Raw genomic sequence first — 16,689 nt, forward strand, 5'->3', positions numbered from 1 at the left:
GAATTAATAGCTAAATGGTAATAAAAAATAATAAATTTTGATGACCTCTAACATTTTTTTTTCTATTTTTTTATCATATGTTTGAATAATTTTATAGAAAAAAGTGATATTATTAAAATAAAAATAAAAAATATTGATCATTCATATATCAAATATTCTTAATATTTATATAAAAATTAGTGTATGTTCTCTGGGATAAATTATAAGATTATATAAAAAAAATTTATTAAAAAATTAAACAAAATATATATAATAATAATTATTATAAATATTTACAAAATTATAATTAAAATTAAATTATCAGAATTTTTAATATTAAAATATTAAAAATAATTAGTATTTATCTTAATTAATTTGAGTTTGTTGAGTGATCATCTTACTCGTCTGGTTAAACAACAATTAGGAGTTAGAATCTCGCCTTATTTGTATAGCAATTCATTGGTTAGCGGTAAACGCTTAATAAATGGAGCATCAATGTAAATCCCGTAAAATTAGCGAATAATTAATCAATAAATTAATTTTTTTATAAAATAAATTTGAAATAGGAATTTTATATATAATCTAATAAGATAGAGCTAATTAAATAAGAATTTTGATACTAATTTTAAATAATTTAGCTTAAAATTGAGTCGAACGGACCGAACCAGTGAATCGAGTCCGAATTGGGCCCAAAGCCCATCACATAAAAGGCAAAAATTCAGTTTTCCTTCCCTTAAACATTTCATTTTCACGCTGGGACTGAAGGGGGAGGAAGAACACCCTCCAAAATTTACAAACCCTCACTTGACCTTCAAATCCAAATAACTTTTTATTCGGAGCTCCGATCACTGCACTGTTTGCGGTCACGCATCAGTAGTGACGAGCTCTATAAAATACGGTAACCAATTTTAGTATGAAATCTTGTTTCTCATCTCAACCTCTCAATTCCCTTAATTTTCGAAATTTTGGAGGTTTGATTGTTAAAATTTGATGTCTTGATCTTTAGATTCAAATTAACTCGAGGAATTTGTGGGTTTTTGTTCAACCAAGTCACGTATAAGGTAAGGGCTCTTAAAACCTTGCAAATTCTTAGATTATGCGAGTTTGGATATTGAGATTTGGTATATAAATGTGGTAATGTGAATTAGGTGATATATGTATATGAATTGGAGCATATTTGTGAAGTTGGAAGCTTGGTTAGGAACTTGGTGGCTGAATTTTGGTGTTGGAAGCTTGTAATCTTGCCTTGTGGGGTTGTCTTAAGTTATACGAAAAATCGGCTAAGGTATGGTTTTGGTTTTTTGAATTTAATATATAATATCTTGTAAAAACTTAGGTTAGATGACTATAGGATAGGAATGAATGCATGAGTATGTTAATTGTTTAGTACCTTTGATAATATTTGTTGATATGGATTGAGAAGTTGTTGGTGTTTATTGATTATGATGGAAATAGAAATGATGAGTGGTGGTTTGATGATGAGTGGTAAGTTGGCAATAATAATGAATGTGTATATACGATGGAATGTTGATAGTTGTTGGTATAATTGTGAAGGGTATGTATGATAGTTTTATGAAAATGAGGAATGATGGGTGATGAAAGGGTGTGATATTGTGTTAATGTGATTGGTATGTTGTGGTGCTGAATTATATATATGGAATGTTGAGGTTTGAGTTGGTTGTTACTGAAAATAAAGGATGATGGATTTTTGTGTAAAACGGATTTTTTGTCAAACTTTGGCGAGCCATGACTTAGCTTTCGAATCCCCAAATTGTTTCAAACTTATTTCATATAAAAATTGGGTTCTTGAAGTTTACGCCATTCGAAGAACGGATGAAAAATGTTTTAAACCGAAAAAGTTATGCACGTCGAAAGTTTGGAGTGCAAAATTGAAAATTCTACAGCATTCAACATTTTTGATGTTCTGCATAGCTTGCATACACGACCACTGTATACGACGCGACCAACCTATTCAGGTTGGGCATCTCACGTATGCGAGTAGGGCGCTTGCATACGCGAGGAAGGAAAAATGTACGCCCACGCGTACGCGTGACATATCGGTAATGCACTCCCACGCATATGCATGACCCCTGTTTTCAGCAAACTTAATTTTATATTTTAAAACCTAATTTTGAATCTCTAAAGCTTTATTTTTACTCTTTTAGCCCCTAAACCTTATTTATGTGTTGATTAATAAGAAGAAGTTAGGAGGGGGATGATAACTTTATTAGAGATGAAGAAAGTTTGAGAAATGATGAATTAGGTATGAGAAGATAGGTGGCATAAATATATGTATATATACTTCTTAAATTATAAAACTGACTGAAGAAAGGAATGAATATTTCATCTGAGCACTCTTTCTTGAAAGTGCGACCCCAGGAGATGGTGGAAGGTGAGGATCCCCTTCTTTGTTCCTCCTGATATTGTAAAATCTCCCCCAGCGAGATAGTGGGAGGTTAGAATCCCCTCTTTTGTTCCTCCTGGGCATACGAGAACGTACCTCCTGGGTAGACGCAAGGGTTGTAGTTTTGCCCCACTTGCTCCAGGTTGGTTAGTATATAGAGGCTCCTCGGATAGATGCAAGGGCGTCGTTCGCCCCACTTACTCCGGGTTATGATGTATTATGTATAAAAGTGCAAATATATGTTATATATAAGTAATGTTATGACTATAATGAATTATTATGAAATGATTATGGATGCATATGAAAGAAATGAGGCTTATGCAATTATGTTATCTGAAATATGAGTTTTTCTGGATAAAGTACCGTGGCTTGCCACTGCGTGTTTCAGGTTGAGACTCAATACTTTGTTGACCCTATGACGTAAGGGTGACCGGGCACGTATAAATTCACAGGAAGGAAATCCCCCAATGAGCAAAATTTATATATATGAATAAGAAAAAGATATGCATAGACTCTTGGGGATGTGCATCGAGAGACAGTCCAGGGTTAGCAGTCGGACTTGTCAGGTTGGCTTGATAACCGACAGATGAGACTCATAAGCCATAGGGCAAGCATGCATCATATGCATATTATTTGAATTGCTTGTTTGTGCATTCTTCGGAATGCCTAAGTGAACTTATTATGTTAATTGTTATATTTGCTACCTGCAGTACTTGTATTCTACCTGTTGTAACACCCTAATGCTTTTAAACTGGGTTAAGTCTTATTTGAATTATATTGGTCGTTGATATTCAAAACCTTACAAAATTTTTAAAAATAATATGAAATCATTATATAAAATAATCTATATATGTAAAAATATTGAATAACTAGTTTTTATTAGAATAGTTACTAGTTGACAAATATAAGTGGATCTGGAGGTACTAACATGAAAAACGGGCATGCTAAACTATGAAGGCACAAATAATGACAAGCTTTACTCATACCAAATAATAATAAAAAAGAAATATCATAGTCACAATTGCAATCACTCAATAAAGATAAAACAAGATACACAAAAAATCCTAATTCTCTTAATTTGTATAACTATGACTAAAACCATTGTCTATTCTTCCTCCCTAATATGAATTCGGGTAAGCGCTTAACGTTTCGTATCTACGTCCTTGATATCTTGCTCCTAATAGTGCACTTGTCTTTTCACCTCAATCGAGCAGTACTGCGTTGTTCCTGAAGATGGTACGGAGAGAGGGGTGAGAAACAAAAGTTTCTCAATAGTTTATCTATATGGTGTCCTTGTATCCATCCCCAACAACTCCGAGTTTTAAAATAAAAACAGTGATGATGCAATGTTGTCCAATTATTATTTTCAAAAGTCTTTGTTAGTCGGAGTGGTGTGAATTTTAGATGCTTCTTATTTACTTATGTTATGACATGTGTGACATATACAAAATGCCTATAACGTAAAAACATATAAAATGCAAACATATAAAATGCAAACTCATAAATTTTAGTTTGATGTTTTCATAGGCCATAAAGTTAGGCAAAATAAATATATGTATAAATAAGGAAATATATGTGTTACTAATTAATTATGGACGCCACTTACATAAACACACAAAAAATAACTTTTTTAAAGACACATTAATTCTACCAATTAATTTTTGACATGCAGTATTGGTCAAATCAAAATACGGTTCATCCTTAACGGTTTTTATTATTTGGTCATAAATGGTTTTTTTTATGGTTTTTTCTCTCACCGTCACGCTCCTCCGCTCTTACTCCCACCGTGTCTCACTTTGACAGTTTCAACGTAAAATTGTCGTCTTCTCGCATCTGAGGGATGAAGTAGAATCGTTGCATTCCCTCATTACAGCCTGAATGTCACCGCTACCAGCCCGGTCTTCATCGCCACTACAGAAGCATCTTCACTGGTCTTAGTTGCAGCTCGTTCGTCAGCCTCTTCGTCCTTCGCGGCTCTTCTTTTTTGTAGTCTTCTATGATCTTATTCAGTGTGTGTGTCTTCTGACCTTGATGGAGGCTGGTAATTGAAGACCAAGGAATGTTGATAAAGAAGATTGGAAACATTATTATAGCAAGAATGAAATTGAGGGTGCTGATTAGTTTTAGTGATTAATGATGATGATGATGATGAGACGATTGCAGGTATTGTTGCTGAAGAAGCACTATTATTTGTGTTGTTTTTAAACAGAGTTAAGGATGATTAAACAAAATTGCTCAGGCCTCAGTGTGTGTGCCTCTTACGCCATTGAATTTGAATTACAAAATTAGTGAGCTACTATGTAAACAACTAATCTTGTGTCATTGTTGAATTTAAATTTATCGTTGTCATGCATATTTGTATCTTCAAGTTTTGTATATGCAATGAAGATATTAAAGAAGAACTTGCAGTAGTTCATATGATTTGGTGCTGCATTGACTCATTTTAATATCTGTTACGATGGGTAACCGGAGATTAGTGGGCTGGACTCGTTGGGTTGGTCCAATCGTCTGGAGGAGGGAGCCCTTTGACTAGGTTCATGTCTGGGAGCCTCCGTCCGACTTGTGTACGCGCGAGAAAATAGGGGGTAGTACCTGCAAAGACACTCCGATGCCTAAGTCAGCAAGGGTCTAAGCAAGTTTAGAGAGTATTGGAACTTAGAGATACCTGAGGGGTGTCAGTGTATTTATAGTGGTGAACCAATAACCACCGTTGGAGTAGTTCTACCTTTAAAGGAGGATAACCGTCCCTTTATCTTAGGGAAGCTGGGATATGGCTTCTGGAAGTGGGTTGAGATATTTTAGGGGCAGTTACTTATTTGAATGGGTGTTATCTGCCTGCTAATCTTTACTCCTGACTTCCTTAGAGCAAGTCGTGGTTAAATCTGACTTCTTGAGAGAAGGTCGGTGTCGAATGAGGGCCAATCTTTGGATTGGGCCTTTCAATTGGACCTGGGCCTTGGTGTTGGGCCAGGGTATGAACAGTGCCCTTACTCGAGTATAATCTCTTTTCTTTAAGAGTTGGACTCGAGTATTTTAACTCAGGCTTGTAGCCGACATGGTGGGGAACCGACGTGATTTTTCAAAATCTAACATCATTCAAAATTTTCGACCGTCGCGTCTAATCAAACGTCGCATCTGTTTGAGGTTTCGTATTTATGCGTGGGGAGTAGTTACATTGGTAACGACGCATCTCTTTAATGATTACGTTGATTTACCATTATGCCCCAGGCGTGTTTATAAATACTTTCCCTCTCTTTCTTTGTTTCGTTTCTAAAAATATTTTCACTTACACTCTTCGTTCGAAAGAAAGCTTCTTCCTTCTTCGAGTGCTTGCTGTCGCACCTGATCCTCTCCAGAAGTAAAGGTCAGTTCTTTTCCTTCTCCTCTTTTATGAAATGCTTTTACTTTGCATGTTTTATTTTAGGTGAGTGTTTACGATGCGTCTGACCGTAGGCCTAGTGACTCTGTTTATTGTAGTACTTGCTTTAGGCCTTTTAGAGACCCTATTTTTTATCCTTTCCCTTTTTCATATTCTACCTGATTGTTAGAAGCTGTGAATTCGAATTTGAGGGAGACTTCTATCTGGATTCCCTCTTGGTTGACTAGTATTATGCCTGCATCGCTTCCTATTTTGTTTGAGGATCCATCTACATATAGTTTCCATGTAGTGGAAGCTTCTTCTTGGTCTCCTGCGTATTCCGCCACGAAGGTGGTGAGGCATTGGGCTTTGATCGCCGTCCGAGTTTCGTACTTTAAATCAAACTCGGAGAGCTCTATTGCCCATTGAACCATTCTACCCGCAATATCCGTCTTCTGAAGGATTTGCTTCATGGGTTGGTGTTCGTACCCTTATTGTGTGGGCTTGAAAATAAGGTCGTAGCTTTCATGAGGCTACTACTAAGGAATACGCAAACTTCTCTAGTTTTTGATACCTTAGTTCAGGGCCCTGTAGAACTTTACTGGTGAAGTAAACCGGATGCTGCCCGACCTCGTCTTCCCGTATTAGAGCTGATGCTACAGCTTTGTCTACTACAAACAAATACAGGACAAGTTCTTCCCCGACTTGAGGTCGGGTTAGAATGGGAGGTTGGCTTAAAAACCTTTTGAACTCCTAAAATGTTTTGTCGCATTCAGAAGTCCATTCGAACTGGCATCTTTTTCTTAGTAGAGAGAAGAGTGGTAGGGATCTTAGTGCTAATCCTACCAAGAACCTGGAGAGAGCTGTAAGTCGGCCGTTCAACTGCTGGACCTCCCTCAGACAAGTCGGGCTTTTCATTTCTAGGACTGCCTTACACTTGTCGGGGGTTTGCTTCAATCCCCCTTTGTGTCAGCATGAATCCCATAAATTTTCTAGCCTCTACCGCGAAGGTGCATTTTGCGAGATTTAGCCTCATCCCATGCAACCTTATGGTGTTGAAGACTTGCGAGAGGTCCGTTAAGAGGTCGGTCTCATCCTTGGTTTTCAATAGCATGTCATCTACATAGACTTCCATTAAATTTCCAAGGTGAGGAGCAAACACTTTATTCATCAGCCTTTGATCTCAAAAGGCATGACCACATAGTAATAGTTTGCCCTAGGCGTGATGAATGATGTTTTTTCTTGATCCAGCTTGTACATCGAAATTTGATTGTATCCCGAGTATGCATCCATAAATGACAAGTATTGGTACCCTGAGCTGGAGTCTACTAGGATATCAATGCTTGGAAGTGGATATGGGTCTTTGGGACACGCCTTGTTCAGGTCAGTGTAATCGACGCACATCCTCCACTTGCCGTTTTGCTTCTTGACTAGCACCACATTTGCCAGCCACGCCGGATATTTGACCTCTTTGATGAACCCGGCTTCTAAGAGGGCTTGCACTTGTTCTTCCACTACTTGAGCTCGTTCAGGTCCAAGCTTCCTTCTTCTTTGCTGAATAGGTCGCGAACCGGGGTATACTGATAGTTTGTGCAACATGAATTCGGGATTTATCCCTGGCATGTCGGAAGCTTTCCAAGCAAAGAGGTCGGAATTTTCTTGTAGGAGCCTTATAAGCTTTTTCTTCAAATCTTCTTTCAGGTTGGCTCCTATGTTGGTATTTTTTTCTTCCTCTTCTCTGACCTGTACTTCCTCAGTTTTTCCCCCGAGTTGTGGTCACAATTCTTCCTTGGCTCGAACCCCACCCGAGCTCAATTGTGTGCACCTTCTTGCCTTTTCCTCTCAAGTTCAGGCTTTCATTGTAGCATTTCCTTGCCAGTTTCTGGTCTCTCCTGATGGTTGCTACTCCCTCTGGTGTTGGAAATTTCATGCAAAGGTGAGGGGTGGATACCACTGCTCTGAGCCGATCTAGGGTAGTTCTGCCGATTAGGGCATCGTAGGCTAACCCCACGTCGACGACTATGAAGTCGATGCTCAGAGTTTTGGATTTCGTCCATTTTCTAAAAATTTTGTGAAGGGGTATGAATCCTAGTGGTTTTATTTGTGTATCCCCCAGTCCATACAGGGTGTCAGGATAAGCTCTTAACTCCTTTTCATCCAACCCCAACTTATCGAACGCTGATTTGAAAAGGATGTCGGCTGAGCTCCCCCTGATCTACCAGGGTTCTGTGAAGATGGGCGTTGGCAAGGACCATGGTTATCACCACTGGATCATCATGTACATGAATGATTCCTTGCCCGTCTTCTTTGGTGAATGAGATAGTTGGTAGGTTGTGGGCCTCGCTCCCGACCTAGTAGACTTCCTTCAAGTGCCTCTTGCGAGATGACTTTGTGAGGCCTCCTCCACCGAATCCCCCTGAGATCATATATATATGTCTTTCCGGGGTCTGTGGTGGTGGATCCCTTCGGTCGTCGTCATCTCGCTTTCTTTTTCTATGATTGTCCGACCTTTCCATGAGATATCTATCAAACCGACCTTCCCTGGCCAGCTTTTCTATCACATTTTTAAGGTCGTAACAATCATTTGTTGAGTGGCCATATATCTTATGGTACTCACAGTAGTCGCCACGACTCCCCCCCTTTAATTTTTGATGGGTCTAGGGGGTGGTAGCCTTTCAGTATGGCAAATTTTCCTGTATACATCAACTAGGAGAACTCTTAGAGGAGTATAGGAGTGATATCTCCTAGGCCTTTCGGGGTCGACTTCCTCTTTTTTCATGGGCTCTCTCTCTTTCTCTTTTGACGAGTGAGGGTGCTCGGATCGCCAATTTGGTTCTCGAAGCCCGGCGTTTTCCTCCATATTGATGTACTTCTTAGCTCTCTCTTGTAAATCGCTTAAGGAGGTCGGGTGCCTCTTTGATATGGACTGGGAGAAGGGGCCTTCTCGAAGTCCATTTACTAGGCCCATAATTACTGCCTCCATGGGCAGGTCTTGAATCTCTAAGTACGCTTTATTGAACATTTTCATGTAGTCCCTTAAAGGTTCTCCAACCTCCTGTTTTACTCCCAGGAGGCTCGGTGCGTGCTTTACTTTGTCCTTCTGAATGGAGAATCACATCAAGAACTTTTGCGAGAGGTCGTCAAAGCTAGTGACCGACATTGGAGGAAGACTGTCAAACCACTTCATCGCTGCTTTCGTCAAGGTGGTCGGGAAAGCCTTGCAGCGAGTAGCATCAGAAGCGTCGGACAAGCACATCCGACTTTTTAAGTTGCTTAAATGATGCTTTGGATCTGTGGTCCCGTCGTAGAGGTCCATATCAGGGCTTTTGAAGTTTCTTGGAACCTTTGCCCTCATTATGTCCTCACTGAATGGGTTTTCTCCTCCCAAGGGGGAATCCTCTCGGTCGCTACGGGAGCTTCGACTTTTGAGAGTGGACTCCAGCCTTAAGAGCTTTTCTTCTAACTCTTTTCGTCGCTCGATCTCGTTCCTCAAGTTTCTCTCTGCCTCTTGCTGTCGTTCTAACTCTTGCTCCAACTGCTCCCGGCGCCCTTGGTAGCCGTGGAACAATCCCATGAAATCTACTGCGTGAGGTTGTCCTTCCTTTGCTGATTCGCGCCCTTCAGAAGATTTTGTTTTCGGATTTTTCAGTCCTGAGGTGCCTTCTTTAAGCTGATTGGTCACCCCTTGGTGAGCGTCGACATCCTCATTGTTGTTTCTAATGTCCAGATTCTCTTGCTCAGAATCAGACGCTGTGTGGCTATCTTCGGGTGAATTGTCTGTCATTACTGGTTGATCTCGCGGGTCCCCAGCAACGGCGCCAATGTTACGATGGGTAACCGGAAATTAGTGGGCTGGACTCATTGAGTTGGTCTAATCGTCTAGAGGAGGGAGCTCTTTGACTAGGTTCACGTGTGGGAGCCTCCGTCTGACTTGTATACGCACGAAAGAATAATGGGGAGTGGTACCTGCAAAGACACTCTGATGCCTAAGTCAGCAAGGTCTAAGCAAGTTTAGAGAGTATTGAAACTTAAAGATACCTGAGGGGTGTCAGTGTAGTTATAGTGGTGAACCAATAACCACCGTTGGAGTAGTTCCACCTTTTAAGGAGGATAACCGTCCCTTTATCTTAGGAAAATTAGGATATGGCTCCTGGAAGTGAGTTGAGAGATTTTAGGGATAGTTACTTATTTGAATGGGTGTTATCTGCCAGTTAATCTTTACTCCCGACTTCCTTAGAGCAAGTCGTGGTTAAATCCGACTTCTTAAGAGAAGGTTCGTGTCGAATGAAGGCTAATCTTTGGATTGGGCCTTTTAATTGGACCTGGACCTTGGTGTTGGATCAGGGTATGAACAATATCTTTATTTTAATTATGTTATATTTTCCTTTTTTAGTTAGTTCTTTTAAAAAAGACCATTTCTAATGTTGTTGTTATAATTGAACCAAGTAGAAAAAGGAAAAGGAACCACCGGTTATTATGGTGGCAAGAGCTGAGGAAATGGAAACAGAGCAGACATTAGTGGTGGTAAGAACAGAGGAAATGGAACCACGGCAGGCATTAGTGGTTAGTGGGAAAAAAGTTAATATTTTACCTTCAAGTTGGTGTAAGATGGAAGATGGCGCCCCTTGTTGTTATAAACTTGTGTCTATTATGATGAAGTACATGAAGAAGGTAGGTTGCAGTTCCTATATTCTTTAACTGTAGGAAAGCATTGAATAGAACTTTGTTTCTAGTTTGTATTTCTAACTTGTACCTCTGATTTATTCTATCATCATTTTTTGTGTGCTCAATTTGTGACATGTTATGATATTTTGGTCTTGAAGTATTAAAATTTATTTATCAATTAATGCTTCTTTATTATGTAATAAAATTTATTTATCAATTACTGCTTCTTTATTTTGAATCTATTTATCTGGTGAATGAGCTAAATATTAACCCACTTTGTCTATTCTTTTATTTGCAGGAAATAAGCTTTGCATCTTTACACACGCAAGATGAAAGCAAGAGTGATTATTGAACTAACCATAAATAATTGTATTCTAAATATAAAGTTTTAGAGTATTCAAATAAAATGGCCTTGAAAAATAAGTTTATTTATAATTGCTTTATTTATTTGAAGCTGACTCACACAAAATGACTTTTACTAGTTGTCTAAAATTGAAAGTGATCAGAAAATACACTAGTCATTGAAGTACTAGTAAGGGAAAGGTACATACTGGTGGTTGTTTGGGTAGGATTACTTTCAACACTTTCTTTTCCTCAAGTAAAACAAATCCTTTTCTTTTGGTACTTGCTCATGGGCTTAACTTTTCTTTGACTAAATCATGCAATCATCTATTTTTTTTTATTTGGTGTCATGCAATAATCTATTTAAGTGAAGTGACTGCAATTTTTTTTTCCATGAGGTGGGGTAAAAGTGAAACAACTACAAAAATATTATGTCATTTTAGATTTTTAAATGAATTGGAGCACATTATATGAAATGTTACTAAAAGAATCCTAATATGACTTTAGAACCGAAAATGTATACAAAGGAGGGGCGGCACAGAAGTTGGCTATTACAGAGGAGAGCGTTCCTGTCTTCATGAGACCAGCACCTTAAACTTCAACTTCTGTCACAGTTCTCGTAGAAATTTCCACTAACATCACAACACACAAGACACAAGACAAGCAGCAGCAGCACAAACATATATAAAATAGCAACAAACACAATTGCACAACAGATGAAAAAACTATACACCAACATACAAAATCAGCAACAACATCACAACAAGGTTGGAATATTGAAAATACTCCAAACAAATACACATATAATCATTGGTCATACAAAAATTCTTTTCATTTATTTCTGTTTTGATAAGACACAGCAGCACAGGACAGAATATCAAACTAGTGTTTTCAAAAGTATCACCATGCAAAAACTGTGAAATGCTTCAGGTCCACTAGTTCAACATTTTTCAATAAAATTGCATTAGCAAAAAATCAAAATATGTTACGAAATTCAAACATAATATACTTTTGTTGTTTCATGTATACATTACTTGAGGCAATGAGTAAACAAGATTGGTGAAAAAACAAGAAGCACCACAAGAAGCACCAAAGCTATGCTTAAGTTCCACTATAATAGGTAATGCTAGTGCATGCCTTGAATTTTGGATATTGTTTTTGTTGTATAAACTGTTCTCCATGGTATAAATAAATTTGAGAGTCGAAGCAAGAAGACGACAACGACAATCAGTCCCGGGACCTACTACTTCTGCTGCCGGCGATGACGAGCACAACAAAGGAGGCAATTGAGTGCGCGACGGTGATGAGACAGGGAGCGGTGATGACGACCAGTGTCGGGACCTACTGCTTCTGTCGCCGGTGATGGCGAGAACAGAAAAGGCGTGAAGCGTGACTGAGTGCGAGACGGAGACGACTGACGACACAGAGAGGGACAACGAGCTTGAGTGCGACACCAGAGACAGTGAGAGAGACCGGAGTCGAGAGAGAAAGAGAGCTTGTGCGAGAGCCAGTGAGCCACGATGACAGAGATAGAGAGCTCAGTTTTAGTGAGAGAGTGACGATGAGGGAGGACGGAAGGAGACGGTGAGGGGTGAGGGCTAGGGTTTTGATGAATGACGTTGTTTCGAAAGTTAAAAAAAAAGCATAACCTGGTCCGGGTTATGTAAACCGGCCGAGTCAACCAAATTTAAAAAATAAATTAACCGATTTTATAAATAATACTAATTACCATGTAATATCACACATCAGCATCTTTAAAAAAAGACATTTAGGACATCTTGAGGACAGCATCCGTTATTAATTATATATAATAGAATAGATATATGTGTTACTAATTAATTATATATTAAATTATTTTTTAATTAATAAAATAAGGAAATACATATTTAGCAATAAAAAAAATTAATATTAAAACGGTATTTATTATAAAAGTGCAGAAATAACGGGATTATTTTATTGTTACAGAATATAATATTTGTATGTGAAGATGATGATACACACAAATTTTGCAGTAGAAAAATTATTCATACATTATTAGCTTTTTTTCATAATACTAATATGGAGCAATAATGCAGGTTTTTAGGTATGTCGTTTTATGGTTACGGAATATTTATTGTGCCCTCTTAGTGGCACTTTAACAATGTCTAAACAAAAATTCAGCTTTATATAATAGTCTTTTTTTATTTTTTAACGTACAATAGTATTTTCGTTGTTGGGTTTATATCTATTATTAGTGGTATGGTTAATACGTCTATCAGTGCCGATATTATTGAACTCTTAGTTTAATTGAGTGAAAAAAGTTCTACCCAAACTAACACATTTCATGTAAAATCTAGAAGGTATGTTATTTGGTGATGTATGGAGTATTGGAGTATTATAAAATCTAAGTTTATATGTTTGACTATGTGCCCGTTTGCATTTTATAAATTTGATTTTGATAAAAAATAAATTTGTGTTAAAGTGATTTATGTTTGGTAATTTTTGTATTAAAATAGATTATAGTAAAATAAATGTTGTTTATCTTATACTATTTAAAATCATTTTTAGATAAAAAATTACTAAAATGGACATCAACTTAAATTTTTTTATATTATCCTATTATTTTAATTTAGATATTTAAATATATCTTATTAGTTAATTTTATAATAAAATTAATATTTACTTACTAAAATAAAAATAACATATAAAAATAGATAAAATATATTTTTAAATAAAAATAAAAAATATAAATTATATATATATATAAAAGAATATTTAATCAAATATGTTACATTTTGTAAGTATTAAATGTTACTTTAGTATTTTTTATATCGTACTCTTATTCTAGTACTATCAATAATCTTATTCTTAAAATTAATTTGGAATCCAACATTTATGATTTTATTATTATTTATGATTAATTTTTTATTTAATTTATCTTTTTTAATAGAATCATAATCTATATTATAAAAAATTACAATAAAACATAATATACGAGAATTACAATTATAAAAGAGAATATTAAAAATAATAAAAAAATTAAATATTTACTTTATAGTTATTGAAATAAATCTAAAAGTTCTTGGTGATCTTTTTATAATATATTTTTAGTATTTTTGGTATTCATTTTTTAGTATGTTATAATTTTTTACTATTATTATTATTTACAGTTAATTTTTTGTTTAATTTACTTTACCTAATAGAATTAATAAATTATATTATAAAAAGATAATAACAAATATAATACACACAAATCACAATTATAAAAGTGTATAATGTCAAATAAATAGTTGAAAAAAATAAAAATAATAAATAATAGAAAATAGAACTCATATAAATAGAAATAACAAGAATTTTATAAATAATACAATAACATATATAAAAGATAAAGTTGGTAAAAAGTAAATAAATTGTTAGTATCTATAGCTAAAAGCCAACTAAGAAAACGCTGAAGCTACAAATAGTTGCTTCTTGTAAACGTGGTTTTGGCAGCAAAATCACTTATGCGTTCATGAGAAAAAAATTTGCCAAACCAAAAGTTGAAGCTTTCAAAAAATTTAAACGTGCTTTTTTCCTTCCAACGGGTTTTCAAACACATCCTATATCGTTATTTAAGAGTTTTCATCTTTTAACTTTACATTAATACAACTATGTGAGTTTTTATCTTAAGACAAAGTGAAAATTTATATGCGGTTGTTTTAACGTGAAATTAATAGTTGAGTAAAGTATTGTTTTTGTCTCCAACGTTTGGGGTAAGTCCTATTTGTGTTCCTAACGTTTAAATCGTTCTATTTGTATCCCTAACATTTATAAAAGTGATTCAATCTTATCCTATTATCAATTATATTAACAAATCAGATTATATTTTTCAATTATTCTTACTTGGATATATTCATTTTCAATTAGGTCTCACTTGGATGTGTTCGATTTTAATATTATACCTATTATTTGTGTTTAGATTCAATTATATCCCTAGAAAAATGAATTATGTAAATGTTGTAAGAATTAGTTTCAACTTTTAATGAGTTATTTTTCAGAGTGGATCATCGATTCTATCCCAGACATTTGTATTCTAACTCCAAGAAGAGATTTTCAAAACTCAAACTAAAGCGCTCATGATATATAATTGACGACAGGATAACATTGAATCACTTTTACAAACGCTAAGAATACAAATAGGACAATTTAAACGTTAAGGACACAAATAGAATTTATTCCAAACGTTGAGATAAAAATAATACTTTAATCTTAATAGTTAGTACCCCTTATATGATTTTACTTGCTGAAATTACTATCAAACTCACTTTACTAGTGTTTTATTATGGAAGTAGCTTTAGAATTGAAGGGGGGTGTGTGACAGATTTGTACGGTTGGAGTTGGAGCTGATTGTTGGAAGAAGAAAACAAAGGTAATAATGGACAAGTGGTTCCCTGTTTGGGAAGAAGAGTTTGAATTCCCATTAACGGTTCCAGAGCTTGCTTTGCTGAGAATACAAGTGAAAGACAAAGATCAAGGCAAAGATGATTTTGCTGGCCAAACATGCTTGCCAGTTTCAGAGCTTAAGCTTGGATTTCGTTCTCTTCCTTTGTATGACACAAAGGGAGACAAGTTCAACCATGTAAAGTTGTTAATGCGCTTTCAATTTCAATGAATTGTATACATATATATATAAATCAATCATTTTCATTGGATAAGTTACCATTCTCTGATCTAAATCCTCCTATTCCTAATATTTCTAAACTTATGCTTTGGTTGAAATCAAAATAAGCTTTCTGGCTTTTTTTTTATAGTCAGTAATAATAAGGATGAATATATCCTAAGTATAATTTAAAGCATTTGATCTTAGAAAGTTGAATTGAAAAGACAAAATGGCCAATTGATATCTTTCTTGTTTTGCTCATGCAGAGACCTTTTTGTAATAGTTTATTAAGATAACTAATTATAACATGACAAATTAACCAATTCATATTAGCTGTTTCTGTAAACTTAATTTACAATGACTGATTTAACAAAACAACTATTAGAATTATACTTTAAGATTGGAGATGTATCCTATCTTAAGAAAATTACTATTTATTCACATCTTAACAATTAGGATAATAATGCTACATGATTAAAACAAATTAAAGAAGCCTACGGAACAGTAAAAAAGAAAGGTTCCTTCAAGTGGTAAGCCTGGTAATTAAGTGGAATATATTATGGTGAAGAACTGAAGATGAACCTATTCCTCTTCCATCTGTGAGGTTGGAAATATGCTACAGCGGCATAACGGGCAAGAATAGGGCGATTGCCGGTCGGCACAACGCCGGAGCCAACGGAATATGCAGCTTTCATGGAAAACATGCGAGCAATTTGTGCGAACAACTTCTACACTTGAATCTTCAATACTCTGGCCAAACTCTTCCAAGCAAATCGCGCATTGTTGTTCAGCATCATCTTCTTGCTTATCAATTCTGGGTCTCTCCAACAGATTCACGAGTTGTGCCAGTTCAGGAACGTTTTGACGAAGATCATCATTATAGAAATCAGAATCTTCGACAACAATGTGCGTAGTAATATAAAGGTTCACAACAATCTCCGGCATGCTGGAGTCACACCCTTCACGGCTTCGAATCGTTCTTGCGGTTTCGCCCATTGCAGGTAAAATTTGATCCAATATCTGACGGGATAGAGGCAATGAAGAGAAGACGTCATGTAAGAATGCGGTGTTTTCTCCATTGAGGTCTGTGAAGGGAGTGCAATTACACAGGATATCGGAAGGAACCAAGAACGCTTCGTTGGCCAGAGTTGTAGAAGAAAAGTCAACCTCAGAGTCAGAGGTTGGACTTGTGGGTTGAGTAATTTGGATCAATTCTTTGGTGAAACTGAAGATGATGGAGAAGCAATCGTGGAAATAGAAGTGTTGTGGTATGCTTGGATCTTCAATGGAATTGATTTCCCAAGAAAAAGAGGTGAATTCCAT

The 16,689-nt window shown here is 36.1% G+C and overlaps 1 protein-coding gene across 1 annotated transcript; it reads right to left on the reverse strand.

Annotated features, from left to right (window-relative positions):
• Positions 1-15,948: 15,948 nt before the first annotated feature.
• LOC130939416 (E3 ubiquitin-protein ligase AIRP1-like) lies at positions 15,949-16,689 on the reverse strand. The gene has a single exon (XM_057867523.1). The coding sequence runs from the start codon at positions 16,687-16,689 to the stop codon at positions 15,949-15,951; it is 741 nt and encodes a 246-aa protein (XP_057723506.1).

This window comes from Arachis stenosperma, chromosome 7 (genome assembly GCF_014773155.1).
Source record: "Arachis stenosperma cultivar V10309 chromosome 7, arast.V10309.gnm1.PFL2, whole genome shotgun sequence".
Classification (NCBI taxonomy): Eukaryota; Viridiplantae; Streptophyta; class Magnoliopsida; order Fabales; family Fabaceae; genus Arachis; species Arachis stenosperma.

What these genes read in the sequence shown, in the direction of transcription:
- LOC130939416 (XM_057867523.1), bottom strand. Translation starts at nt 16,689, where the DNA reads ATGGAATTCACCTCTTTTTCTTGGGAAATCAATTCCATTGAAGATCCA.